At 40.5% G+C, this 27,477-nt stretch overlaps 1 protein-coding gene across 1 annotated transcript in view; it reads right to left on the bottom strand.

Moving 5' to 3' along the window:
* Positions 1-24,178, bottom strand: part of igdcc3 (immunoglobulin superfamily, DCC subclass, member 3) — a 54,903-nt gene extending 30,725 nt beyond the window's left edge. Inside the window, exons 1-2 of the mRNA XM_010731234.3 lie at positions 23,814-24,178; positions 18,413-18,718 (exon numbers count right to left, since the gene is read on the bottom strand). Coding sequence (XP_010729536.1) covers positions 18,413-18,718; positions 23,814-23,883 — 376 coding nt within the window. The 5' untranslated portion in view covers positions 23,884-24,178. The remainder of the gene's footprint in view (positions 1-18,412; positions 18,719-23,813) is intronic.
* Between the last annotated feature and the right edge of the window lie 3,299 nt (positions 24,179-27,477).

The raw sequence follows: 27,477 nt of genomic DNA, 5'->3' as shown, positions 1-27,477 counted from the left end.
CTTAAATCTTACAGAATGGACCTTTAGACAGAAAGCATCTTTTCAGAAAGACCTTTACTACTACTTCTACTAAAAGAAAGCTTCTATTGGAAAATACAAAAAGAAGTGAAAGCTAGTACGCCAAAAAAACTAATCTGTATGTGGGTCAGGATTTGGTCTTTCTCGAGGCAGCTGATTTGCCACCTCTTCTTTTTAACTGGTAGGTAGCGAAGAGTAACTCTTTTAAAGTTAATGAAATTCTTTTCTCTGGAGCATTTCAGGAAGCAGTAAGCTTTCCTTAAGGGTCTGTGCTCAGAATCATTTGATAGTAGAAGAAGAAATTCACCTACTTTACTTGCACATACACTTTTTATACACTCACTCAGACTCAAGCAATTCTTGGCTCAATAGGGACTGCCCAATGTTCCGACGGCCGATTATTCCAAAACCCTAACAGTCTGGAAAGTGTCCCAGTGTCCCAAAACAAAATCCCACTGCTCCCGAGACCCGCCGTTCCGAAAATACCTACTCTACTACTCTCCCTGGAGCTTTTTTGCCCTTAATATCTTAAGCATGTTTTGATGTGCAAATGTCAGGTGACCTTCGTCGGGTGACCTTCGATGTCAGGTTTACCTTTGTTGTCATGGTAACGATGATAAACACAGTTAACGTTGTGAAATGGTTGAAGTTTGCTCAGGTTTAGGCACCAAAACCACATGGTTAGATTAAGGAAAAGATCCCGGTTTGGGTTAAAATGAGTATGTTAGTCAGTTAAGTCAGTTAAGTTACGTATATAAATTATATCAGGCCGGTATTTTCAGCGCAACTCGCCTGTTATTTATCGCTCATTTTCACACCTGATTGTTACTTGGAAGGGGCTATATGCCTTCATTGTGCCATTCTCTACCGGCCCAGGGGCCACATATCTAATTAATATCGCCAATACTTCAGCATGAAACTGCCTGCTTCAGAATTCAAATGAGATGCCTCTCCTATCACCCGACCAATATATATGAGCTCATATCCACATGAATTATGTGCTGTCTTTTATTCAGCTCATTCACTGTACGCTCTCGGCACAAAAGAGAAACCCTACAACTGCTTTATCCTTGTCATGTCTTGTCGTTTCTTAGTGTTGGAGAGTTTGAAATATTTTAAAACGTTTAAGAGACATCTGGGGTAAAATAACGCTTATATTCAAATGGAAATGCCATTAAATTCTTCTTTGGCTCGTCTCCGCCTCTTGTTTTGTGAAGCCAGAAATAAGCGAGGCCCGCAGACAGCAGTGGCTCTGAATAACAACCTGGATGGACATTTGGCATCACCATTCTCCTCAGTCCAGCTCTCATTATTTCCCCCTCATTAGAGGACAACTGTTGGGTAGAGAGGCCACTCTGAGGAGGCTGGGATGAATCTTTCCCGAAAAGTCTTTCCTTTGTGCGGCTTTTACTTGATCATATATTGCTAGTAAAGAATATAAGTCTCGAGACATTTCTCAGATGACTGTACCTTGATGTGTGTGTGTCAGAGATTGTAGCATGCAGTGTTAATGCATCTGACAGTGATTTTGAGGGGGGGCTGGTCTGAGCCTGGGATAGATGGATGACCCCACATCTGGCACTCCCACGGGACATCTGAAAGACGCAGGGCGGGACCGACCCATGCGCTCCACTGCATCTCAGAAAACTGGGCTCTCCAAATGGCCAAAATGGCTTTGTAAATCTCACCCGTTCTTCACTCCAACCCACACATGTACCCGCACACACACACACACACTCACACAGTCTCTGGTGGTTGGAAGAGGGTCCACTCACTATGCCTCAGCTTTGTGGTTCCCAATGGGCATTTATCTCTATCTCGCACAAACAAATCTATCAACAAAGTGACAACTGCAAGTCCGAAATCTCCAGTTGTGCATGTAATATTAATCTCTAATATGTTTCAATAAGGCTTAATGTTTGTTTTGATTTTATAAATCACTGATCATTGATCGGTGAGATTTGTAGAAGCTGTAGAAAACTAGAACAATCCCAATAAACACATGCTGTCCTCAACTAATGCCAATTATTTTTGTATATTCCGTGTGGAGATTTGACCCACAAGTTTCTTTCCACACATTATATAGCTGATACTCGATGACCGGAAGACCTGGCGCAGCATAGCATAACCATGTTTATTACAATGTCACAACAATACAAATTTTACAGTGACAGGTATCAATCTAAACTGGCTGAAGTCAAGTGGTGCCACATATATACGTTCCACATAAACAATAAGTGTGTCAGGTGTAATATGACACACTTGCATACAATATGACGTATGAACAGCACAACAGTAACTCGGCTCTCTATTTATACAGCATCTTTTATACAAACATGCATCATGTTAGCCTTTAATGCTCGGCTTGCCGATGGTCACCTCGGGTGCTTCAACTCCTTTCACTTTACCAGTAGATGGTCAATAACAGATGAGACTTTTCTTGTTTTTGAAAAGCTGCAGCATTTATTAACTGACAAAGTGTAACCTACACTGTCCACTCACTGGCAGATTGATCATTTACTGCTAACCTTTTCACCGCCCACTTGCTAAGCAGTGCACACACACGCACACACTGCCCTATTTGGCGGTAAACTGCAAAACTGCGGGGATACGTCCATTCTTTTCAAAAGCACTAGAAAAAGTGTCTCAGCAACCCTGGACCTACATGTTTAACCGTAATCTTCTTTTGAACCTTTTCAAGGCAGGAGGCATGTGGTTTACGATAATGGGCTATAGAAATAAAACCGACTTGACTTCACGCATTGTGCAAAAAAAAAAAATGTAATAAATCGAAATAATAGGGTTTATCATCCAGGCCCCTGTTCAGTCTTTTCAAACTAAGCAGCAAAGCAAAGGCCCGAGTTCCACATGGTGCTTTTTTCCATACGTGCATTGTATATGTGCATGTCCTCAAATCTTCAGTTTGGCAGCGTGTCAGTGAATGTAGATAGCAATCTCTCTGATTATCCATATTATGCAGGCCTACCCTTATTTAGAATGCCTTCCTGCTTTGCTTTTCCATAACCTTTTAAAAGAGTGCACAGGCAATTATTGTGCTTAATATGGAAACCTTTAACATGAAATGGCTTTAACATAGGGGCACTAATACCTACCTATTATATGCACCTAACCACAGATAAGAGAGAGTGTGAATAGAACATGTGCAGAAATGGACAAACAAAAATCCCAATGTTCCGAACACATGTAGTGTACCATAATGTATGCAATGATTATGTCATAAATCAGCATTGTGTGCGCAGGTTATTCATTAAAAAGCTTAAGCTGGAGTGTTTGTGTGTTCATGGGGCTGATGGAATCAGGCTCAGTCATTTCTGAGAAATTATGCATGTTTCTTGGATACCAGCCCTGCTAGGACACGCTGTCGCTTTACGCTCCGCTTAAAACACGTGGACACACTTATTCACCCATGATGCTTATACACAGCAAAGGTGGGACGGGCGGACATGCATGCGCTTACTGACATGCACAAAAATGATTCTCTCTCTCTTCCTTGCATCCATGCACAATCTCTCACACCCCTCCCTGCTCCGTCAGCTCAACTGACAGCAGTAATGAGTTTCTTCTCCGCGTAAGGCAACTGGCACCCACTCAAGGGAATTTTTCAGGCTGAATTGTGGCCATTAATCACAATCCCGGGCAACACGGTGCCATCACGTGTGTGGCAAACAGAGATGTGTTCGTGGGGGGGCCAATGAGGCTACATCATAGCAAAGGAGGAGCTTGCAATTGTAACAAAGACACAGAGGGAGTGGACTGATGAGGAAGGAAAGAGAAAGATCATAAAAAAAATAATAGCGCTGCATAAAGAAAATGGTTTGGTAAACGAGGAGAAGTCTGGGCCTCGCGGCTCATACTGGGCTAAACGGCGGACAAAGACAAGTATCAAAAGCCCAGATGCTCTATTCTGTAAATATGAGCTCAATTACTGGGAGGAGAGGTGCTCTATCATCAATCATGACCAACAAGATAGGTGGGACATACGTCTGCCAGCCACTGCACGCCTCTAGGAACTTGTAGCACATTCATGTACACGTAGAGCGAGAAAGTAATGTGTGTGTTGAAGATTCAGACTCAAATGCATAACATGGAGCAAAGAGAGAGGAATAAATACTATATAATTCTGAATAGCTATAGCGACATCAGCCCTTTAGGAGTGTGGACAATTTAAGATAATGACAAAGAGAGCAGCAGCTGTTAATTTATGGATAATTGCCATCGCCTCGTTATGTGATGTGATGATATTGTCACCACTACATTCTCTTGTTGAGACAGCTGGAAACTCAAAGTCTGTCTCCTATTCTTTTCACTATCTTTTCCCTCCATTCAGACTGCCAGCTGACTGCGGTCACCAGGGATATTACTGCCCCTTGCTGATCTGAGGAACCCAGCCCCCACTCGCCTCCACATTCGCTAATCCTGATGAATTTATGCTAATATGCAGTCAGTAACCCCTAGCTCTTTTTGTATGCACATGTGCGACCCCTCCGCCACGCCCACCGCACAGATTCTAGTTCACATCGATTCACGAGGAAAAATAACCATAGAGGACGACGAGCAGTACAGGAGAAAGGAAAGGCAAGTGTAGGCCCTGTCATAACCACTTAGTGTTACAAGACAGTGGATGAGAATGAAAGCCCTTTGTCTCTGCCTCCACCTATAGCATACAAGGAAACAAAGACTGTGCAGATACAGTATTTATTACTATGATATCTGCTCCATCAGATGATGAAATACCATTTTCAGGATTCGAGTAAACAAAGAGCAGCTCTGGATTTACATAAATTAAGCGAAACATTTTTTTTTTTCTATGGAAAAAACATTCAAAAGGCTAGAGATTACTAACAATGGAATAAAATACAGGCTTTAGCATTGTGAGATTTCTTACTGTAAATCAACTACCTCGATAATAAATTGCCAATTGTGGTTTCAAGCATTCATTTTCCTAAGTTTGAGAGTTTTCACTGACTCTTTCAGGGCTGAAACTCATCTATAATCTAATTCCTTTTTGGATTAATCTTTCTGTTTATAAAATGTCACTATGTAATTGAAATTGCTTGATTCTTTGACCTACAGTCCCAAACACATTTAGATATTCAGGCAAAGAACAAGCAAATCCTCGTATTGGAAGCAAGAAATGTTTGGACGTTTTTTTGCTTCTCAAATGATGATGATTAATTGATCAAAATAGTATACCCATTAATTTTCTGTGACAGGACTGTTTGGTTAATTGACTAATCTTCTCATCTCCAGATGGCCTCTTCTCATATCATTTAAAGGAGCTGAGTATATTTCAGTTAATGTGTTTTATGCTGACACTATATGACTATCTTTAACCATAAAAAACGGACATGTTGCAACTGTTTACCTGATGGAAAGTCAACATCTGGGATGTTTCCCAGAGTCCCTTACTTGCAAATCAACATTTCTGTACTTTGCTATAGGTGTGATGTTCAAAATAATATCCTCAAAACACAAACGTTGACAAAGAACACACATGCAGCCTGTGGTGGTGCTTTTCTGACTGTCATGCTCTCATCTTGTCTATTCCCTGCAGTGGATGGGAGGGGCACTGCCATAAGCTGTCAGACATAAGCACATATCACTGGCTCTTCCAACCTGCCATCAGCCAGCTAGCCCTCTAAAACTGTCTTCCCACTCACAAATAATTCCTGTGCTGGCAAATGGAGAGGGCTATTACACTACTCGAATCATGTTTCATCTTTTCACACTGTGGCAATGAAATGGTCCGCCTTACAACTTACTAACGTATGACGTGAAACTGCTCCTATAAAGAAAAAAAAAGAGTCCATTCATAAATATGATTAAGGACTGCAGTTGGATGGATGATACAAATTCTTTATACGGTTATAACATAAACACATCTCATCCCCCCGAGCTGCTACTGAAGGAGTGCCGGTTGAAACATTCCTACAATTGCTACTACATCACTTGAGGTGTGAATGAAATTAAATGTTTCAATGGTGCTTTCAGAGAGAAAAAAAAAGTTACATGTCTGTGTTGAATGAATGCTCACTGCACATTCATTTCTGTTTTTTTTATGAGCAACTGATCTAAGTATCTACAGTCACTAACCGTGAGCCCATGCCAGAGTACACACACGTCCATGTCAGTGCATTTATTTGATGTTAAACGTGGGTAATGTGCATGTTACAGTGAGGAATTACGAGTGTGGGGTCAGGGGAGCAGTTTTCCGGCATGTTCTAACGGCAGAGGCGTGCTTCTTCAAGCTAAGCGAGCCCGCCGCCATGGCTTTGCATCCTGCTGCCTGTCGAAAGCTGCCCTTGAAACAAAGCTGCCAGGGTCAGGAGGTCACGGCACAGCATCGGAATGGAATGTTCCTTCCTGGTTCAAGGTCCAGTCTCCAGAGCCAGAGGGGCCCAGAGATCATTTGAGACCACCGACACATGCTCCATCTATTTTACTCCCTACCTCTCTCCACTTTCATCTGCCCCTGCCTGCTTTACTGAATGCAGCTTATTTTTGCTATAACTATAATCACTGAAAAGAATGCTGCTAGGTCACTGACACTTCTACTTTATCATATATATAACTCTACTGTCAATAGAAACAAATAAATAAAGTGATCAGAGTTACAGTATAACTGTATTATGTACAGTACCATGTTGAATTGTATAGCACAAAGATTTCAAATTGATTTCAGGCTGCAACTATTTTTATTATTGATGAATCTGGAGATTGTTTTCATGATAAATCAATTGCTATATAAAATTAAAACAGGAAAAATATATTGATTACAATTTCCTGAAGCGTCTTTAAAATATCTCGCCTTCTCCATTCAACAGTCCAAAACCTAATCAGTTTATTATAATAAAACACAGTTGGAAGCTGGTATAAGATGTTGTTGGTAGCTGCTGATATTGTTTAAACTGTAAAGCCTTGTTTTTGTCTTATATGTGCTGGTGAGAAACCACTCTAAATGAGATGAGAAATCTAGCTTCTGAATCCTCAAGTCCTCAAATATTATGGATTTCCAACAAAAAATGTAATAATAAATGGAAATACCAACAACTGTACAACTAGCAAATGATTGGATTTCTAAAAATGATATGCGCTAACAAAACTAGAGAGATTGCAAACAGGTTGTCAGGGGGAAATTGGCCATCCCAGAAATCTTTCATCCTATGCCAGCAGCTACCTCTTCTAATTGGTTCCTGTGGAATTCATTTTATCCCTGGTGACTGACTCCACACACAGTGGAGCCTGACAAGCTTTTAACCCCAAACACTTCAGGTGCTCTGTCCCTATATAGCAACCATGGAGAAAACAGAGTATGGATTGTTTACTTTCAGTGTCATTTCCAAAGAGTTCATGTTTATATAGTAAATCATTAATTTCAGAAATTGATTTGAAGACAATTAGAGCTTATTAAACTTAACCCATTCAGTCATTTCCTCCCACAATCTCTCACAGTGTCTTACTCGCCCTCCCTCATTATTTTCTCAACACAAATTCCAGTTAGCCAACACCAAAAGTGAAAAATAAGACAGCAAATCTATCTTATTTACACCTGCCATGCCTGTCGGTCATATCTAGATCGAGTACTTAATTTGTCTATTCTGGGCTACTGTAGTAAAATGGTTCAACATGTTGGACTACATGTAAGGACCTGCAGCACCTGTAGACTGTAGATTATTCTTATTTCCAGGGTATTAAACACCAAGTAGAATATAGCCATGCATGTTATATTCCATTTCTGTCATATTCGGTAAACAGAGCTCCCAAAATATGACACACTAGACCTATTAAGACTTATAATAAGGTGCAAAGCTGGCAGAAATCTTGTGTGCAGTCAATGTTGGTCACATAAAAGCTTTAATGCAAAACCTAATCATTCTAATTGTGTGAAGGAAATGCAATATTGCCACAAATTTGCTCAAACCAACATCAATGAATCATCTAGTCATGTACTGTATGGTGAACATCTGAGAATAGCAGCAGTAATAGAGGTAGAAAATGACTGCATTGTTACACAGAGCTGACTTCCATTCACAAGAGACTGCTAAGCCTTCATTGAAAAACAGAAAACACGACATAGACAAAATAAGTGTCCTTTCTGAGTGATTGAAAATGTGCTTATTTTGCTCTTGTTGATCCAGGCTGCTGCAATGCTTGTTTGTGAAAGGGCAGGGTTAGAGCCGTGACGCCGTGGCAGGTTTGGGCCACCTTATTTCTCTGCCAAAGCCAAGGTCACTGCCACTGCCCTGGGCCATCAGACAGGGGGATGGGTCCCCACTGGGGAGTGAGCAGGAGGCTGAGCGTTGGAGGAGGGGAAACGTAATAGGAGGAGAATAAAAAAAAAAAAAAATGGGGGAGGGGTATTCTGCCCTAGTGCACACAAAAAGGTCACCATTTCCCAGATAAACCCCCCCCCCTCTCCATCGTCCAGCCCCTCATGACCTCTGACCCCTCTATTTCTGAGTCAATGCTGAAACAGAGGAAGAAGAAGGAGGAGGGAGGGCGCAAGGGGAAACACACCCACCCAGAGTCAGCAGTGACAAAAGGGGGCCTCAGCCACAGCTAGCTGAGTCGGTCAGGAGAACAAACGCTCAGGCCACCATCACAAAGTAGAGCCACCAGGGGCTGCACATCTCCTCAGCCTCTGCCTGTTCCCAGCCACTCCACTGCCTTGCATTTCACAACTAACAATAGGTGCTACTCGGCTCCGAGAGGTACCCCCAACACACACAAACACACGCATACACACAGGCTGGAGAAGAGAGAGGTAGATGAGGCCCAAAGGAGAGCTGCTGCTTGCCCATCACTGAATGGCCTTTGTCTCCGACTCTTCTGCTTACTGGCCACCACAGGAAGATTTCCTGATCCATGCTTAAACAAAATGGAAAACTGGACTGAGGGGCCCTGTGTGTGTCTGTGGGGGATATAACGCTATAAGATACCACTATTATGTTTACTATTATCTCCACTACTAATAAAACTAACTAATGTCCACCACTGGCTCCACCTCTTGTCTGTCTTTGTCCTTATTACACATTTTCACACAAAATGTCTGGCAAAGGAGAAGACAGGAAGAGGGAGTTTTGGTGTTTTTATTGGTGGATGGTGCAGATCCTGTAAAGGCTTTTAACTGCACAATCTGGCCATAAAGTCTCTGTTAAGTGTAGTGAAGCGCGGTGACGGGGCAGTGGCGAGAGCTAGCAAAGATATTTGCATGTGAAGCTCTTAGTGAAGCCTGGAATCATAGGAACACCAACATACACCCTCAGTACGCACACAAGTCCTTAGGAGCACCATATATTGCCGAGATTGACTCGCTGTTGCTCTAACCTAAACCTCACAACCACATTTTGATTTTTAACACTACATAGGAGTAAAATAGGACCTTAAAGAAGTGGAGACCCAACAAAATCTCTCTCGGTCTAGAGGGCTAACACTTAAACACATTCTTCCGAGTGGCCATATGATGACAAAAAGACACATGCTGACCTAAAAACTCGGAGAGGAAATCATACTGGCTTTGTCCAAATCAGAGCAGGTCAAGGCTGTGTACAGATTGTAAAGACAGACTCCAGCATTCCGCCACGTCCAACCTTTGGCCCGGCCTCTGCTCTCCCTCCTTTCACCTCTCACCTCTATTACTGAGGAATTCCTCCCATGAGCCTTAAAAGTAGGCAGAAGGAATTTTAGGCCCCCTATACATTTGTTTGTTTGAGAATAGCTCGGGTGGTCCAGAGACATCTGGAGACCAACACACAGGCTACACAAACAAGAGTGCAATCCCAACATTGAACTTGAATTTCAAGTAAGACCTAAGCTGATCCTCGTGTAGAGAACAGGTAAAGGTTAGATGTTTTCTTTCTTTTACTTTAAATTTATCACACGGTCAAAAACACATTGAGTTTCAATATAATAACTTGTTTGAATGGACCCAGTGAAAAGTTATTTCACTTTCTGAAAAATATGATTTCAGTCCATTAATGTTTAACACTGCTTTGTATGACAAAGAAATAAACAGACAGAGACTGTGAATGGACATTATCTAGACGATCAGCTACAGTGTGCGCAGCTGATGAGAGCAGCTGCTAGAAAAGTTGGCACAGAGACAGGAGGGAGCATCCTGCAATCACAGGGTCAAAGTTGGCTCATGCATTTTAAGCAGTTTTGGATATGAGCTAATTTTGTCAGCTAAATACATAAAAAGTGCAAGTGAAAGGAGGAAAAAAATAGCATGTTTGAAAATGTAAGAATTAATTTAACCCATTAAAATGTGTCCAAGACAATATGTTGATGATTATCAGCTCTCACATTTTTCTTTTCAGCGATGATCTGCTCAGTATGTGGAAATACTTCATGTTCTATTTATACAATTTAAAAAAATAGTTTGTATTGTTGGAAAAGAAATATGCGTAACCATTTTTTGATAGGAAAAAAATGTTGTACAACTACAACCTTCCATGCATTATAGTTTTAAAGAAGGAGGCAGCAGGTCAGGAGTAGCAGGAAGATATTGATTTCCCAAGATGGTTATAGATATTACTGGCACTGTGCCAACTTCTTGTTTCAAACAATAAGCAGAGGCGGATGGAAGATGATCTTCAGTCTGGTCTTTTTGTTTTCTGGTCAAAAATAAATTTACGTCTGTGATTTCTAAAGATTATTTTAACTAATTAATTTAACTTTATACCAAAATTACATCTTTGAATAGTAAGACTTTCGGTCTGACCTCAGCTATAATATTACTCTCCTTGAGCATTTCATGGACTGCTGTGATACTCTCTGCACTGACTTAAACTGGATCCACTCCTACATGTGTCTTTCAGTCTCTCTATATTTCAGTCCCACATGGGGTCCCTCAGGGTTAAAGTCTGGGTCCCATACTGTTCTATTTTTCATACTGTTCTTTTTCTATACAGTATGTGCTACAAACAGGTTTTCACTGCTGCACAGACAATACTTAAAGACATACCTAGGGATGGGAATCGAGAACCGGTTCTTGCTGAGAACCAGGTCCGTGTGTTTCAATTCCATGGAATCGTTGGGCAGTTTATCTAACGATTCTCTTATCGATTCCAGAAAGCACGAATTACGTTGCTCGATTCCAGCAAGCACGACAAATTTCACGTGCAGTGCAATCAGTAGTAAACAATGGCATCCACTCGGTTCAAACGCTCCAAAGTTTGGCTGCATTTAACCATGCTATAACAGTTAACATTAAACGAATGCCTTCTGCATTACATTTAGAAGATGACCATGACGAGAGAGAAAGTCTGGCTGGCTCAGAGGCTGGCAGCTGTACTAGTACTCACTCCAGTTCACTACCTCCTCTAGATGATGCTGATCAAACAGTTTGTTCTTCTTTTTTCCCCAAATGAGAATCGATAAGAGAATCGAATTGTTAAGCAGGATCGATAATGGAATCGGAATCGTAAAACTCTTAAATTCCAAATCAAATCAATTCCCATCCCTAGACATACCCCAACAAAATCCAGCTTCCAAGTCGTGCTGATTGTGCCAATACGTTTTCCCAGGACATTGTTGGATGACACACAATTTTTTTTTTCAAGACATAAAGCCAGATAAAAGTAAAAGGACAATGTTTTTATCACCTCCTTGCACTGGCTCCTGTTTGATAACTAAACTAATTCATATTTGTAATATTGGAATGTAAAAGCATGAACTATTTTGTACTTTACATCACCAACTCATGAACTATATAGAGCTGCTACAGCACCACTAGGCCCCTTAGAGCCTCCAACCAAGGTTTTTCTTTTTGGGTTCAGCACAAAATGTCAGATTGACTCAGTGTTTTTTTTTTTTTAAAGGACATTTTTATTTCCTCTTTGATTGATTGATTTTGTTGCTTGTCTACTTTCTTTTCTTTTTCCTTCTTTGTGGTTGTTTACACCTCAATGCATCATCATCAACTTGCTCTGATATATATGTGTTTTCTGTGGATGTGCGTGTGTATGCAAATGTGTATTGTGTGTTTACCTATTGTGTAAAAAGCACTATGGCACAAATTTGTTTGCTTTACATGAACAAACACACCGTGATTCCATTTGTTATATCATAGGCCGACATAAATAGGATTAAAGTAATGTCAAACATGAAGACAGTGCGCCTGAGGAATAACAAAAATGCATATTTGAGCAGTTCAATATTTCTGTCACCCAGCTGTTTCAGCACCATTCAGTTTCCCTTCCTCTGTTTAGCGGCTTGATTTGCCAAGTGATGTTGTTTACACAGGCAGATATTTTTAGAGCATAAGGCTGCCCGTTCCGCTCCACACAGCAACTTATGCCTCAAACAGTATCATGAAGCAGCTTCATATTGCTATAGCTCATATCCTTGCTCTGTGGATCGATCATTCCTGACATTTGGTGATAGAGAACATTAAACAAATGTAATTCTGTAAAATTATGTATAAATAGTCGTTAATGTATTGAATTAATATTTTATCAGTTCTTATTTAAAAGTCACTAAATGTCTTAATTGGTTTGGAAATCTCATTGTTCCCCTATCGTGTAAACACATACAGTGAATTAAGACAGTATGGGGGTCCCTTGGTGATCTCACACTTCTTCAAGGTCAATGATGTGCCAGCTTCAGAAATAATAAGGATTCTTGCCCTTTCCTCACTGGAGAGCTGGACAAGCTTAAGCACTTGTCAATGAATTGCTGTTTATTCAGCTCCTGAACAAAAAAACAACCCATAGAGGACAAAAAGCATCTTTATATGCATGGGAGAGAGGGAGAGAGAGAGAGAGAGAGAGAGAGAGAAAGACAATGAGTTGCTATTCAGTTGTTTATCCTTGACTTGTATATAACCATGCAGAGTAAAGCAAAAGCACCCGCTCTGAAGGAGTCCTGAAAAGCTGAATGCTAAAGTAGCAAAATCTCTTTTCATTCATCGTTGCCACTTATAAATCAACTCAAATAATGCATGCACAATCAGGCAATGAGATCGGAGTATTTAGCCCGCAGGTGTACAGTAATAAACCATTTTTGGTGTAATTACACAGCAGAGGTCAGAGCTCTCATCCATTCAGCCCGCCTCATCAGTATAGAAAAAAAAAAGCAAAAGAAAAAAGCCTTTTTCTTTCTCACTCCTTCTGACACACTGGTGGACAGATGGAGGGGTGCTGACCACACAGTGGGAGGGAACACTCTGATTTAACATCAGCCACATACCTGTCCAAAGGAAGGAACAGGGCAGTCAGAGGCCAAGTCTGAATGCACTGCTACTATGTGATGTTTTCAAGAGAGGAATATCAATGAGAGGAATGATATCAGCGAGAGGACTATTGCAGTGATTATTCTATATTTGCTTTGTGACATAAAATGGCAAAACCCGAGGACTTTTCTTTAACAACCGTGATAGATGAAGTTACTAATACTCCAATTTCAAACATGCAGTGCATTTTTTTGTCACGGAATAATCTTGATTTTACAGGGATTTAAAGAAAGCACTAAGAGGCTTCATGTTTAAATGTCAAAACAAGCTTAGATGGCATTTAGCTGGCTAATCTATAAGACAGAGATGACTTGCTTTGTGGAGAGTGAGCAGAGTAGAAGGGTAGGAGGGGGGACAGATCGAGGGCGGGGTTTGGCTGGCAGACAAAGGGAGCCACAAGGAAATATTGGGATGGCGCTTCAGCATTCACCCAGGCAGGAGGCCATGAAAGGGTTGGGGACAGGAAGGTCGACGGGTGATGGAGAGCCACCGTCGACCCGCCGAACGCACGAACGCACGCACACACGTACGCACGCTCTCACGTAAACTAACATGAGCTCCCCATAAATCACTCTCACTAACTGTCTGAGCAGTGGCTAGTGGCAAACCATCCACACTCTGATTTTAAATGCACAACGTTGCAACTTCTCATCTTCTCAAGACTCTGCCCGCTCGACATCACACTTATTTACATTTTCTCCCCTGAAAGGAGTTCAATTCACACAAACGAGAGTCATGGGCATAAACTGAGACACTTTTACAGGCATCCTCTGTCTTCTCCTGTTTCATCCTTTACAGCCCCCATGGTTCCTCTTTTTCATTAAAGTCTCATTCAGAAGCCTACTGTTATAAGAATTCACCATGACGATCTCAGAATTAAACAAGGTGGAAATTATCATCCAGCAGCCAAGGGCCCTATAGCCACACTGAAGTAGTCTATAAAATAAATAACACAAATATGCAGTTATTACACTTGCATTTATTGCTTTTTTTTTTTACTATTTTGTGTTTTCACTCCCCTCGTGTTTGCCTTTTCTCAGCACACTTCATATTGTGTTTGCAAATCTTTTTGAACGGTCCCCGAGGTCAATTGGAGTCTCCTCATATGAATGAAACTGGGAAAAAATAATAATAATTTCTTCACAAAGCATCAACTCTTTCCAATTAATTCCAGACAAACAGACAAAAGCAAGTCATCTCAATTGATCCTAAATGCTATTTTGTAACAGGGGGGGCTTTTGTGGTGTGTTGCCTGGTGACGCGGGCGTGTTGTGGGGGAGGGGCGGGAGCCTGGGCCGGGTCCACTGTACCAAGCTTGTCATTCATCCAAATGATGAAAAGCTTCCTGAACTTAACCTAATGAGGAGGTCCGAGAGAAAATGAGGAAAGAGAGAGAGAGAGACGGGGAGACAGAAAGAGAGAAACTGACCATCAAAGAGATAATATTTAGGAAGAAATAAAGCGTTTCCTGGACAAACCGGTGATTTAGGGGGGCAACAGGGAGTCCGTCCTAAACCAGCCCCCGACAGTGCGCTCACACAAATGGTTGTCAAGCAAATAAAAAGTGAAATTCATGGAGGGACTTAGTGTGAGTAGAGTAGGATTGAGGCTTTATCCACTGAGAGGGCTATAAAGAGGCTTCAGTAATCACACCACCCATTGCATCACAGTGGTACAAGTCAGAGCTCTGTTGTAAGAGGGACTATAACACAGCAAATGACCTCAAAAACACAAAGAGAGCATCAACATTAACAAACACTCGGAACAGAAAAAGAAACAAACACTAGTCACTGATCTTTGTAAGGAGAGCATTTACTTGTTATGGGCCATTTCTCTTCATAAACAACACTTTATCCTAAATTATTTATCCCTGGTGTGGGACAGGAGAGGATGAAATGGACCAGTGATTGTTCCAAACCCCTGTAGAACACACTTCACCTCTAAGATTAAGCCCATTCAAGACCTTATATTAAAGACCTAAAACATATTAGTGTGACAAATTGAGGCCTGATCAACAGGGGAGCACTTCTGTGCAGAACAGCGCCTGCAGGAACCTTAAGGTTGAAGAGTGCAAGAAGCTGGGCGCTGAAGGATGATTATGATTTTTTCTAAATGTACAGTACGGAAATCATCTATGAAACTTCTCAAGAGGGTCTAAGAGAAACAAAGGGATGCCGTTATGCCTATTTATGAAAGGTGGAGATAAACTACCACTACTAATGGTGCAATGAAAGCCTCATTAATCTGATTTCTCAAAGAATCGCGGCATTTCTCATACACAACACGGACAAATCTACAATGAAATACCAACATAACGGTTTTATAGCGAATCTTACAGAAGGTATTACGGGGCAATGATGGGTAACATGGGGATATTTTACAGTCTGAAGTCCCTTTGAGGGGTCTCTAGCGGATTATTTTCAGTGATGGCTTCTTGCTGCCTTGATAGAAGTGTGACTCCATTAAGGAGGGACAGAGCCTCATTATAGTGCAGCCATTACTCACTCAAAGCCTCTCCAAAAGACAGCTCAACACAACCCCAAAATGTCAGAGGTCAGTGGTCAGGATGTGACTTTCAGTAATCCTCCACTTCCTTCCTAATCAATACAATTCAAGAGGGAAAGTCCAAAATGGAATATTTCCACCATGAATGATTTAAACTTGACGCGTGCTCTAGCTGAGGTTCATTCACAGAGAGATCATATCTGTATTCACATCACATTCCACATTCAATTTTTCAGAGACAAATGAGTGATGGGGTATTGCTCTACATTTGCATAATTCTTAATTTTTCATGCTCAAGTACTGAACCCTTGAGTTAAACACAACAAATTTGCTGAATATTACATTCAGAGATTAACACTGCAACACCTTTAGAAAGATGTGTGATTATTTTATCATTTGCAACCATCAAAGCAAATTTCAATTATTGGTGGAGCAGATTACTGAGGGTCAGCGTTGCATGGTTTGTGATTGGCTGAGTGAAGAGAGGACTGGGTTGTTGAATGAATCCACCACATCACAACTACATAAATTCCCACATTCATTAATGTATTCAACAAATTCATTTTCAAGATTTAGAGCATGACACACTCACGGCTCTGCGCTATTCACACTTAAATATGCAGCAGTTTCCTTACAAAAGTGTAGAAACAGATTAATTGAGGCTATAGCAGAGGTCCTCAAGAGTGTTTCAGGTCAAGGACCCCTAGTATATATATATTGTAGAAAACTATGCATACATGATAGCATTTTTGAACCATAATGTGTCTCATTCTGATTCAGATTCCTTCACTGAAGACTTCAGGCAAATACTGCGGCAAAACGTCAACTGAATAAAATGTGAATGCTACCAGATATTAAAGCTATAAATAATATTCTGTACATTGCCACAGCGCAAATCATCGTGATAATCTGATTGTTTTTCCTGCACCATGTTCAGGTGATGAACTCTGTGTTCATAAATCTGTGGATTTTCATTTTCCTCATGCTTTCTTACCATTATATCAAAGTAATTCAGTGAAATTAAAAAAAAACAAAAAAAAAACAGGGGGATTAGATTAGATGACTTTTCCCTGATGCGGAATAAGAAATGTGCTAAAATAGCGGCTGCAATCTGACCTTTGAAAACTAAAGACCCTTTGGGGAGGCCTTAAAAGGTTGCATGTGTTTGACAGCGCCAGCCACTGAGCTGAAGTGACTTTTCCCTTCGGCCAGTGAGACGTCCATGCTAACCTCCCTGTCCCACTGAGTGGAAAAGCTGTATTGGCCACAACAGCACAGCAGTATGCTGTCTACACACAGCCTGGGAATCAACAGGCTTCTGCGAGCCTTTGTCCATCTCTGAGTTGCTGAATATATATATACCATAGCATTCAGAAAGTATTAACTCAGCACAGTGTGCAATGGTACAGTATTGCTGAAGCTGCTGCTGCAACATCTCAGCGTGTCCACAAAGGAATGTGCACATCCACGGTGCCTTTGATTCAAAGTAAGTTGAGACATGCACTATGTATGTGTGTGAGAGAAAGGAGAAAAGTCACTTTGTCTCACTATGATATGATAGCAAATGTTGTTAATGAACCACGGCGACATGCTGAGAACTTAATGTTGGACTAGAGTGATTTCTTATAAGAGATCTGGTGGTCAAGGAGGGAAAATCTATCTTGATGCCTCTTCCAGTGAGTGGGCTGCCGAGCTTATTGCACTCTTACAAAGCAGCTTGGAGACTCTCAGCGTGCGCACTTGTTAATGCTAAACTCAAAGGCTTGAATTTCTAAGCAGCACTGTAGCTGAGCATCAGACAGTTCATTACACAGAAAGAACGATATTAAAATATTCAAAAGACTTCCACATCCGGGGATATTAACTACATTTAAAGTACAGTAACTGCGACGACTGGGACTGGACTGAAATATGATTATTTAATGTAATTTTTTAATTACAGTGTTTACATTTATAGTGCACACAGATCTTAATTAAACTGTGGTTGCTGTTCCTGCTTGTGTCACATCTGCACTGCCTGATCATGATTTTTTTATTCTAGCACCAACACATACAATTACACCCAGACAAACTTTTGAGCTGGTAGTTGAGATAATTTAAGATGATAAAGAATCTAAAGCTGACAACTAAAAAGCACAAAAACAGCAGCCAATTACAGATACTCCTGACTTCCAGACAGCATGGCACCATGTTTGATGCATTATTTATCTGGTGACTTACAGCAAATGAAATTAGAACAAGGTTTGTGTGGTTTTTAGAGAGGGAGTTATATGCTGGACTTTTGGCCAAACGCAGGGACTTCCTGAACTTGTTGTTGCCATGTTGTTACCAGGCAACCAGTGGAGACTCCAAGCGGATTTTGTTACCTTTGGACAGAGCCAGGCTAGCCGTTTCCCCTGTTTTCATTCTTTGTGCTGAGCTAAACTAACCGGGTGCATATTTACCGGACAGTAGAATTCCTCTTCTCACCTACTGTAACTCTTGGCAACACAGCACATGAATGCATGTTATCACTAAATATATAGAACCTGTGTAAATAAATATATTGAAGCTTTTACTAAACTAAATAAACCTTTTACACCCCGTAAGGCACACAAAGTGCTTAAAAGTCACCATATATCAAAAGACACTTACTGGCTGCCTGAATTCGGGCCTTGCGGCTCACCACCAGCCCAAAGGAATTCTGGGCCACGCACTCGTAGTCGCCCTCGTCAGACGAGCCGTCAGATTTGGTCTTCTGGAAGTGACCGATCAGGAGGGAGCCATTGATGAAGGTGGTGTGATGCTGATCCTGAGTTAAAAGCAGGCCGTTGTGCCTCCACTGTGTCGTAATTGGGGGGATGCCGTTCACCTGGCAGTGGAGCATGAGGGGCTGCTCCTGTACGGCGATGATGTCACTGGGCTCCAGCGTGAACGAGAGCTCCGCTTCGCACATCACACCTGATGACACACACACAGACACACACAATTACACACGATATAGTTTATTGTGAAGTACTTTATGAAAAACATCTTAACCCAAGGTCCACTCACAAACTCAAATCTTTTATTTCGCATCGTTTCACTCATACTGTTTATTCTGGCCTTTTTTTGTGAAGATACTCCATTCATTCCTTTTCCATACCCACTTATTACGATCCACGGTCAGGAGTGGCTGCAACTATTGTGGGCTAAATAATCATTTTCATATCAACTCTAACATCTAAACAAATGAATGCTCTATATGTCATATCACTGATAACAGCTCACTAGGAATTACAGCTCGCAAATAAAAAGCCTTTACTGGGCTATCTTCAGGCTACAGTCACAAGGGAATACAGGCTGTAGACTCAAATGGACCCAGGGCATGTGTGCACACATTTATGCAGTAAGTTAACCGGTGGCAGCAACTTTGTTGCCATCATAGCTGTGATGTCTGTATCCCTTTTCAACATTAAACACAAAATGACACTCTCTGACTACAAGCTCCAGGTTAGCTCAGCCAAATCGTTTGTGATGCTTTAATACTGCGAGAGGAGATTTGTTTTTTACATTTAAAAAAAAAAATAATATTTACGATTTCTGAGGGCAGGAGGGGGGGGGCAATAAATAAAGGATGTAAACAGCCTGACCTGACTTGGTACTATAAAAGAGGAGCTTAGCGGGCTCTCTTGGTATCACGTTTCAGCTGCTGATGGACTAAACACTACCAGTCTCTGCCCCAGGCCCTGGAATCTGGTGCGAGGGGCGCTAGGGGAGGGTAGTGGAGGGGGAGCACAAGGGTCAAAACAGAGAACCTCTGGCTTCATCCCTCAAATTCCAGCCGAGAAATACTTCCCCTTAGGTGCAGACAAGGAATTCATTGACACACTCCTCCATGAAGATCACATATGGAACATAATGCAAAGAAACGTTTCCTCTTCCTCTCTCCTTGCTCTGTGTTCTTTCTTTATGTGTGCCCCCCACCCCCACCCCACCCCTTTGCCTTTTTTTTTTTTTTTCACTCAACAAGCACAGTAAGTAAATGGCCATGGGACCGGAGAGACATCAGTGCTACCACTTGTGAAAAACAAGGGGGTGGTGGTGGTGGTGGTGGGAGAAATATTTAACCCTTAGCTGGCAGGCGGTGATCCCTCTGCCTGGGCTGCTGCTCTCTCCAAAATGATGCTGCCCACTGAGCTCCATCTCTTTTGGTCTAACAAAGATCACATCTTCACGCAGGATGCAAAATATAGCATGCAAAGTGCCCGTAGCAACACGTTCACTCAGTCACACTTTGTGTTTTGATGAAAACGTTTTGGTCAGAATGGATAATACTCCAAGTAAGTATTATATAGAGAGGGAAAAGCCTCTGGACAAAGCTGAGGATGTAAAACATATGAAAACCTTACATCCATCTGTCCTCTGTGTAGATCTCTAATATATTGGAAGCTTTTTTATTTTCAGCTTTCAAAGCTGACAAATGACATAAGTCAATGTTATCAAGCTCTGCAGCAAGCAGAATAATAACAGTTCAGTGCTCAATGTGTTACAATGTCAGTGATTTGGAGTTGATTAAAAGGCTTTATTGATGCTGTATATACTTCCTCATGACTTCAATTAATCAGAGTTCTTCCATTAGCTAGAACAGTGTGGAGGTTCTCGGGCTCTGGCTTTCCTAATGAATAAAGGATGTTGGCAAAGTGACTGGCTAATGCAATCTTGAGCTCTGGGTGGGTGGAAGGTTACAGTCCAGTGTGGAGAAAGGTCAGAGAAAATCATTTTTGAAGACAATACCGGAATCATAAGACAAATCTAATGAGGCACATGAGACAAGAGGCGCAAACAAACAGGAAATAGGCAGATTTTGCATTTTGTGTAGTTTGGATTCAGGTCATCTGTGACTGCTGAGCATCCAGAGGATTTTTAAACATGAGGGCACAGCTGTAGAAACTGGCGACAAGAACAAACCTATCCACAAAAAACACATGTTCCCAGACGTGAATCGACACAGGCGTGGATTTTCAGGGTTAGATAAGGAGACAGCCACACGCACACACACACACACACACACACACACACACGCTAATGCTCTTTCCACGCAGGGGAAAAAGACACTAGCATGTAGGATTACTGGGTGAGACCAGAGACAAGTGTTGGCTAAGTGTGGCTCATGCGCTGGCTTACTATTGACAGATAAGTGTGGCTGGCTGGCACAAAGGTTTATTGCTGCAACAGTAAAGTGAGGATCACACACCAGCTACTGACAGACAGATGTAGTTAGCACACACAGGCACTACCGACGGAGCTACATGAGCTTAGGACACACCGCAGGCTTCTTACGGGCAGCATTGTGAGCAACACAGCAGCTTGACATCAAGTTTAATTGGCAAATAAAATCAAACAAGTACAATCATAGTGAAATGTATTAATCGCCATAGCATATGATAGCCTGATGAAAAATCTGTTTTGGAATTGATTAGATTAAATGTTTTTATCTCATAAATGCTTCATAATGCATTTAAGTATGACATTCTTGACAAAATAGTCCAGAGTTAGTCCATTTTTATTCCTAAATTACTTTCCTATCTATTCCTACTCTCCCACCATCCATCAGTTGCAGCTCATTGGCCACACATTCCTATTCACAACAATAAATACTACAAATACCCAGTTTAAATCGCTGTGACAGACTGCAGCAGCATCCCGTTAGGTTTGTTTTAAGTGTGAAAAATGTTTTGTACCCCCCGGATGAGAACTGTGGATTTATCCCCCATTAATTTTACTAAACTGTCGACATAAAGCTGAGGCAGCGTTCCTGCTTTGACGAGTATAAAGTAGGAATAGATGTACAAGCTTATTAAGTATTCCTCTAAAGGTGTCTTCCAGCATGCGCAGCAAAACTCATGTATTTGCATTCAGATCAATACGTGCATGGGTGAGACACCAGAGAGCCAACAGTATAAATCCACTCTGCACAGAAAGAACAGCTCAATTTCTTTTTCATACATTTTTTAGGTGTCTTTTATAAATTATTATTTTTTTATATAGCGGCTAAAAAGCTATATTTATTCTATTTCCAGAGGAAGGACTATGAGAGCTTTTGTTTGATAAATGATTCATCGATATTTCTCTTATCTAGAAAGTGTAATACTCATTAGCATGTAGTTTCAAGTACTCTTATATTCACCTGTTTATAAAAGCAGCACAGTTTGGACAGTAATATACTGGGTGGTACGGCAGTGAAATGCAACACAAGAAGGCTGAGAAATAGTCCATCTGTTGGCATGATAGTAGATGTAGGGCAGCTGTTGCGAAGTTCACCTCTCACAAACATTTTTTCCTCTGTCAGAGAAAAGTATTCACCTGTAGTATTTTTCTACAATCATGCAAATCCTAATCATAATAAACCAAATGCATTCTGGTAGTTTTGGATTCAAATCAATGAGCTGATGTGTTAATTTAGTGAACAGATATCAAGTTAAAGTTCTCTGTGTTTTTCTCTTGCATGCTTAAACTCAATATTCATGCTCCTTTCTTTCAAAAGAGCTTAAAAGACACGAGCTCTCAGCTATTCAAAGCAAACAATCCCCCCTTGATAAACTAAAGTTGTCTTTATCTTTTGAATCATCTCCTGCATTCTCCCTCTGATTTGGAGCTCTTTAGACCATAACAGATCTAATGCTGATATTCCTCTTATTGCGTATCTTTAACTTTTATCAGCTCTGCTTTAAAATGTCATTAAAAAAAACTGCTTTTATCTCAACTGAATCTAACCTCAGAGGCAGAGAAGCACTTGAAAGAGCTTCATTTCATTAATGCAATGGGTACAACTACAACTACATCCATCACCGAGCCGTGTTTGTGAAGTTTTTGTTCCCAGTCTTCTGACTGAACATGTTATGAACCACTGTGTACTAGCCTTTATGATTCCAGTGGGGGGCTTTGTGGATCCCTGTGTGGTATACTTTGCAAATACTCAATACTCTCTCTTGCCTTTGAATTAAGGGGCCTCACATAGAGAGAGAAACTGTCTATCATAGCGAACAAAGGGCCAAAAAAAAAGGAGATTTGAAAAGGACGAGAGGGACAGTCTTGACATTTAATCTGTACAAATATTCTCCCCAGCAGGCAATAACCACAGTCTTTTAATCTATCCCCAGAGCAATAACTGTCATTTCACCAGGCCACGGGGTGGTGTGCTGTACTGACCAGTCAAAGAAGTCCATCTATTTTACAATTCCCCTGATATGACATGAAACTCCAACTATACTTTTTAAAGTCAGCATAAGGAGTTAAGTAATGTGATGTTTAGGAGATAAAGGCATCAGAGAAAATGCAATTACATCTGTTTAAGTATTAAAGCATTTGGTTCTCCCCTGCTGTATTGGTCATATTGAGACCATGTGGTTAACAATAACACCGGGAAGGATTACTGCACTACTACTGAGGTGAACTAAAACACATCTGATAACAGACAGGACCACTGAGTGTTTCCTGCACACTTCACAGCTATCATAAGGCAAAGGATGTGACTTTCCCAGTGAACTAATTGGGACACCTCCCAGTAGGACATTCTTTACACTCTTCCAATCTGCTCCTGTAAAAATAAATATGAAAACAACCCAGAAACTCTGCTGACTGCACTACACGTGGCTACAGTGTATTATTATGGGTGCTGCCTTAACAAAAAGCAGCTCAGAACACTTGAACATATGGAGCACATGAAGCAGCACCAGTGTGGCACTACACAAGAACACGCCAAGTTCTGCAGAATGCACGGAATATAAGTTTACACACAGGCCTGCTCATGTGATACGTAACCTCCAGGTACACATTCCGCAGTGCACAAGGCTCCAGCATTAGTCTTCACATTGGCATTTACTGCCAAGTGAAACACTAACGGACACCGGAGAGGGGACCAAGTTCAGGGTTTATGGTCAGCAACGCACTTCTCGTTGCTTGCAGCATGCACCATGCTCCTGGACAGCACCGCACGGTCTTATCCTCTACAGAGAGCTCTCACACCCTGCAGCACTACTACTCTCCGCTCCGGTAATAAGATAATACCACTTACCGGTTAAAGCATTTAGGAGGAGTATTCCCAAAAAGCACGGCGCAAGGCGGCGGTGCCTTACGGATGCCATTTAAAAAACACTTTTTGAAAATATTCCAGCACTTGCAGAAAACAACGTGAGGCGGATAGACGGAGGTAAAAAATAATGATGATAAAAAAAAAAAATAATAATAATAATAATAATAAAATCACACACACATACACAGAGGAGCGAGCTTGCACATATATCCAGCTCCAGATTACTACATGTTCCGACCTATGGTGCTACAGTTTGGTGGCTAGATGGGGTCGAAAAAGCTTTCGCCATTTTAACCATCTATCAGGAATCTGTCAGCATCCCGCTCTCTCCCCCCTCTCTCACTACTCTCTCTCTCTCTCTCCTCCTCACTGACTCCTCACTGTATCCCAAACACTGCCTCCCTCTCTCTCTCTTCTCTCTCTCTCTCTCTCTCTCTCTCTCTCTCTCTCTCTCTCACACACACACACACACACACACACACACACACACACACACACACACGCTGATTCTGCCCTCGGAACAAAAGAGCCGACTGCTGACTGCTTTGCTCACAGCACACGAGGAACCTGCGAAATAAACTGCGTGATTTCTGCGTGTCAATAAGACTATTAGCCTATTTCCACACAAATATGACGTAGAAATGATAATTCTGCCAATTATTATTATTATTATTATAATAAACAAAAGTGCACGGCAACAGAGCTGGTGGCGTGATAATGTATAATAACCTTATAATAACAGATTGTATGGGGCTTCAAGTCAAGTCAAACACATATTTCTTCTGCCGTTGGTTGCACACATGTAGACAAAATATATATGATGAAAGAAATGACACAAACATAGCAGCTAGACGCCATTTGGCAACTGTTAGTGTATGTAAGCATATAATAACATGTGATTGAGAACAATGCTCAGTTTCATAAGGACAATAAAAAACAGTACGATGGAATTCTGTGTGGTGGATGTGTTTTTATTTAAAGCTCATAGTTCGGCACATGTGAACCTGATATGATAAATAAACAAGGAGGACCTCTAACACTCAGTTACAACAAAGCAGCGCGTATTTGGCTGTACTCCAACTCCCCCTAGTGGACAAAGTATTTAAGGTGTCGCTTTAAGACAGCCGCTGCTGCAGTGGACCATGTTTAGTATCATGTACAGTATGATGTAATGTGTGCACCTGTACACGACAAATGCTTTACTGAGAAACACACATTCACACCTACTGTATGTGTAATACTAAAGATGTGGTTTTCTCTGTGTTAAGGATAAATTAACACACAGTTTAGACTGTTTAGACTAATGTTTTATGTTATATTTTATTTGATCTTTTATTAGCTAATTCATCATTTCAGTCTAAAAATCAGAAAATGATGGGAATACATTCCAATCTTCTTCCAAAGATATTAATTTTAAAATGATACAAAAGAGTAGTAGTGAGTTTTCATATTTCAGAAGCTGGGCCAGAGAATGATTAGTATTTCTTCTCAACTTTTGATTGAAAAAAAAAGAAGTCTCAAACCATCAGACTAGGAAAATAGTTGCAGATTGTTTTGTCTGTCAAATGAATAATTATATAATTGACTAATCGTTTCAGCTATAATTAGTTATGACATCCTTCAACATGCATGGTCTCTAGTAAACTCAGAACAGTATTAAATCATTGGTTGCACGTATCATGGTCAAAATATGTAAAGAAAAAATAAAATCAAAAAGGGTTAATTCAACACTACATCCATTAAATCATAAGTATCAGACAAAGTTCAATCTCACAAACAATTTAGGCGTATGATATCATAACTAACTAACTGATGCATGTCAGCTGATCCACCTGGTATTCAGACAGTTTCTGACACCTTCACTGAATGATGGTTTGAAGAAGCTTGAAACTGCTAATGTGCCTCTGTGCTTTTTAATATGCATGGTTGGTACAGTAGCTGTTTTAAGTTCGAAATACTAACATCAATAAAATGTGGTTTTATGTAGAGGTCCTTTAACTCAACTGAAGTGCTATAATAATAAAGATAATCCTCTAATGATCAATTAAAGCTGTTTAACTGTGCTTGAGCTCCCCCTAGTGGGCTGAACATGTACAGAGGAGCACAATTTTTGCATAATGAGTATTTAAATTTTGCTTATACAGGTTTGAATTAAGGGTATTTACTTGTATTGTCATACTTTTACATTGTTGTACTGGTACCTTTACTTAAGTAAGGGATCGGACTACTTCTTCCACCCACGGTGGAGTAATCAGGGGACATTACATGTTTTTTGCATTAATCTTCACTACTGGCTTATTATTCGGGGAGTATGGGATTCACAGACTCCATTAAGTAAAGAGAGCTTCAGTATCAGCGGAAAACAGCAGCTGTGATTTCAGTTGAAGACAGTGTACACCAATTAAGGCCATCATAGGTATTTGTTTAATCTGCTGAGAGGGGCATTTCAAACAGAAAGGCTAGCCATCCCATTAACCTCTGGTAATTGGTGCAGTGTGGTTTGTGAGATGTTGGGCTGGTCAGTGCAATCCCAAAGCTGTTATGAAGGAGATTATGCTGCTGATGATTATATATATATATATATATATATATATATATAATATATATATATTCCAAGGATTTTCTGAGATGTTAGAATTTAATCTGAAGTGTTTAGCTGCAGTGTAATGGACATGGAATCCAACACTGCCATGATTTTGAAGCTTAAAATGTTTGATGATACTATAAGACCTGTGAGAAAGACATGATTTATTGGATTTCATTCAATTTTAACCACATGTTATGAACACCTGGGCATCTGCAAAAATCTGCCATTTATAAAGAGTGTATAAATGATAACTAATGTCTTTATTAATAATTAATAAATCATTTACATGTCATGCTTTATTGATCCGTTTTAAGCCACTAATGAGAGCAACTTGTCCCGCAGATTGTGGGAAAATCTCTTTCTGACCAGTCATTAAAAGTCAAGTAATCAATCAATGCTCATCACTTTCTTACTTTCTAATAAGGCATTATGTCTGCCAATATAAAAGGCTAATAGACAATGAATTCTGCAGTAATACATAACAGTAAACTTATAAAGTGTTGTTTTATAATAAGCCATTACCAAAAGTTCATATAATCAGTTAGTTATGGTATAAATGTTTTTAAAAATGTGGTAATCCATCGACTTTGCAGTGAATCTTTATGATAAGGTTGTTGTCCTGATGCCAGAGTTCAGAGGTCAAAAGAGTTTAGTTGGTCCATTCAAGGGTCTATGAACAAATACTGTACATGTGCAGGAAAATCACCTAATTTGCACCTTTATTAAAAATACTTATTATTTTTAACTCAATAAATATTTACTGCTTTCACCTAACTATAATGTAATATAAGGTAATTCTTTGCTTGTTTTAGTGTGTCCGTTTTTTGTCATGCTGCAAGCCAAATCTCCAAATGTGGGACAATGAAGACTAAACTGAACTAAAGAGTCAAGCTGCAGGAGAATAAACACCAGCCAGAGAGGTTATTTACAGCCTGGAAACTCAAATATAGTTTTTTTAAGAATAGTTTAGAATGTATCTACTAACCATTAATGAAACCATAATGCAAAGAGTTAACCCTTTACAAAGTGGGGCTTATTAGAAAGTGGTACACTTTTAAA

The sequence above is a fragment of the Larimichthys crocea genome, chromosome VIII, assembly GCF_000972845.2.
Source record: "Larimichthys crocea isolate SSNF chromosome VIII, L_crocea_2.0, whole genome shotgun sequence".
NCBI lineage: Eukaryota > Metazoa > Chordata > Actinopteri > Sciaenidae > Larimichthys > Larimichthys crocea.
This window is presented reverse-complemented; position numbering and strand designations above follow the sequence as displayed.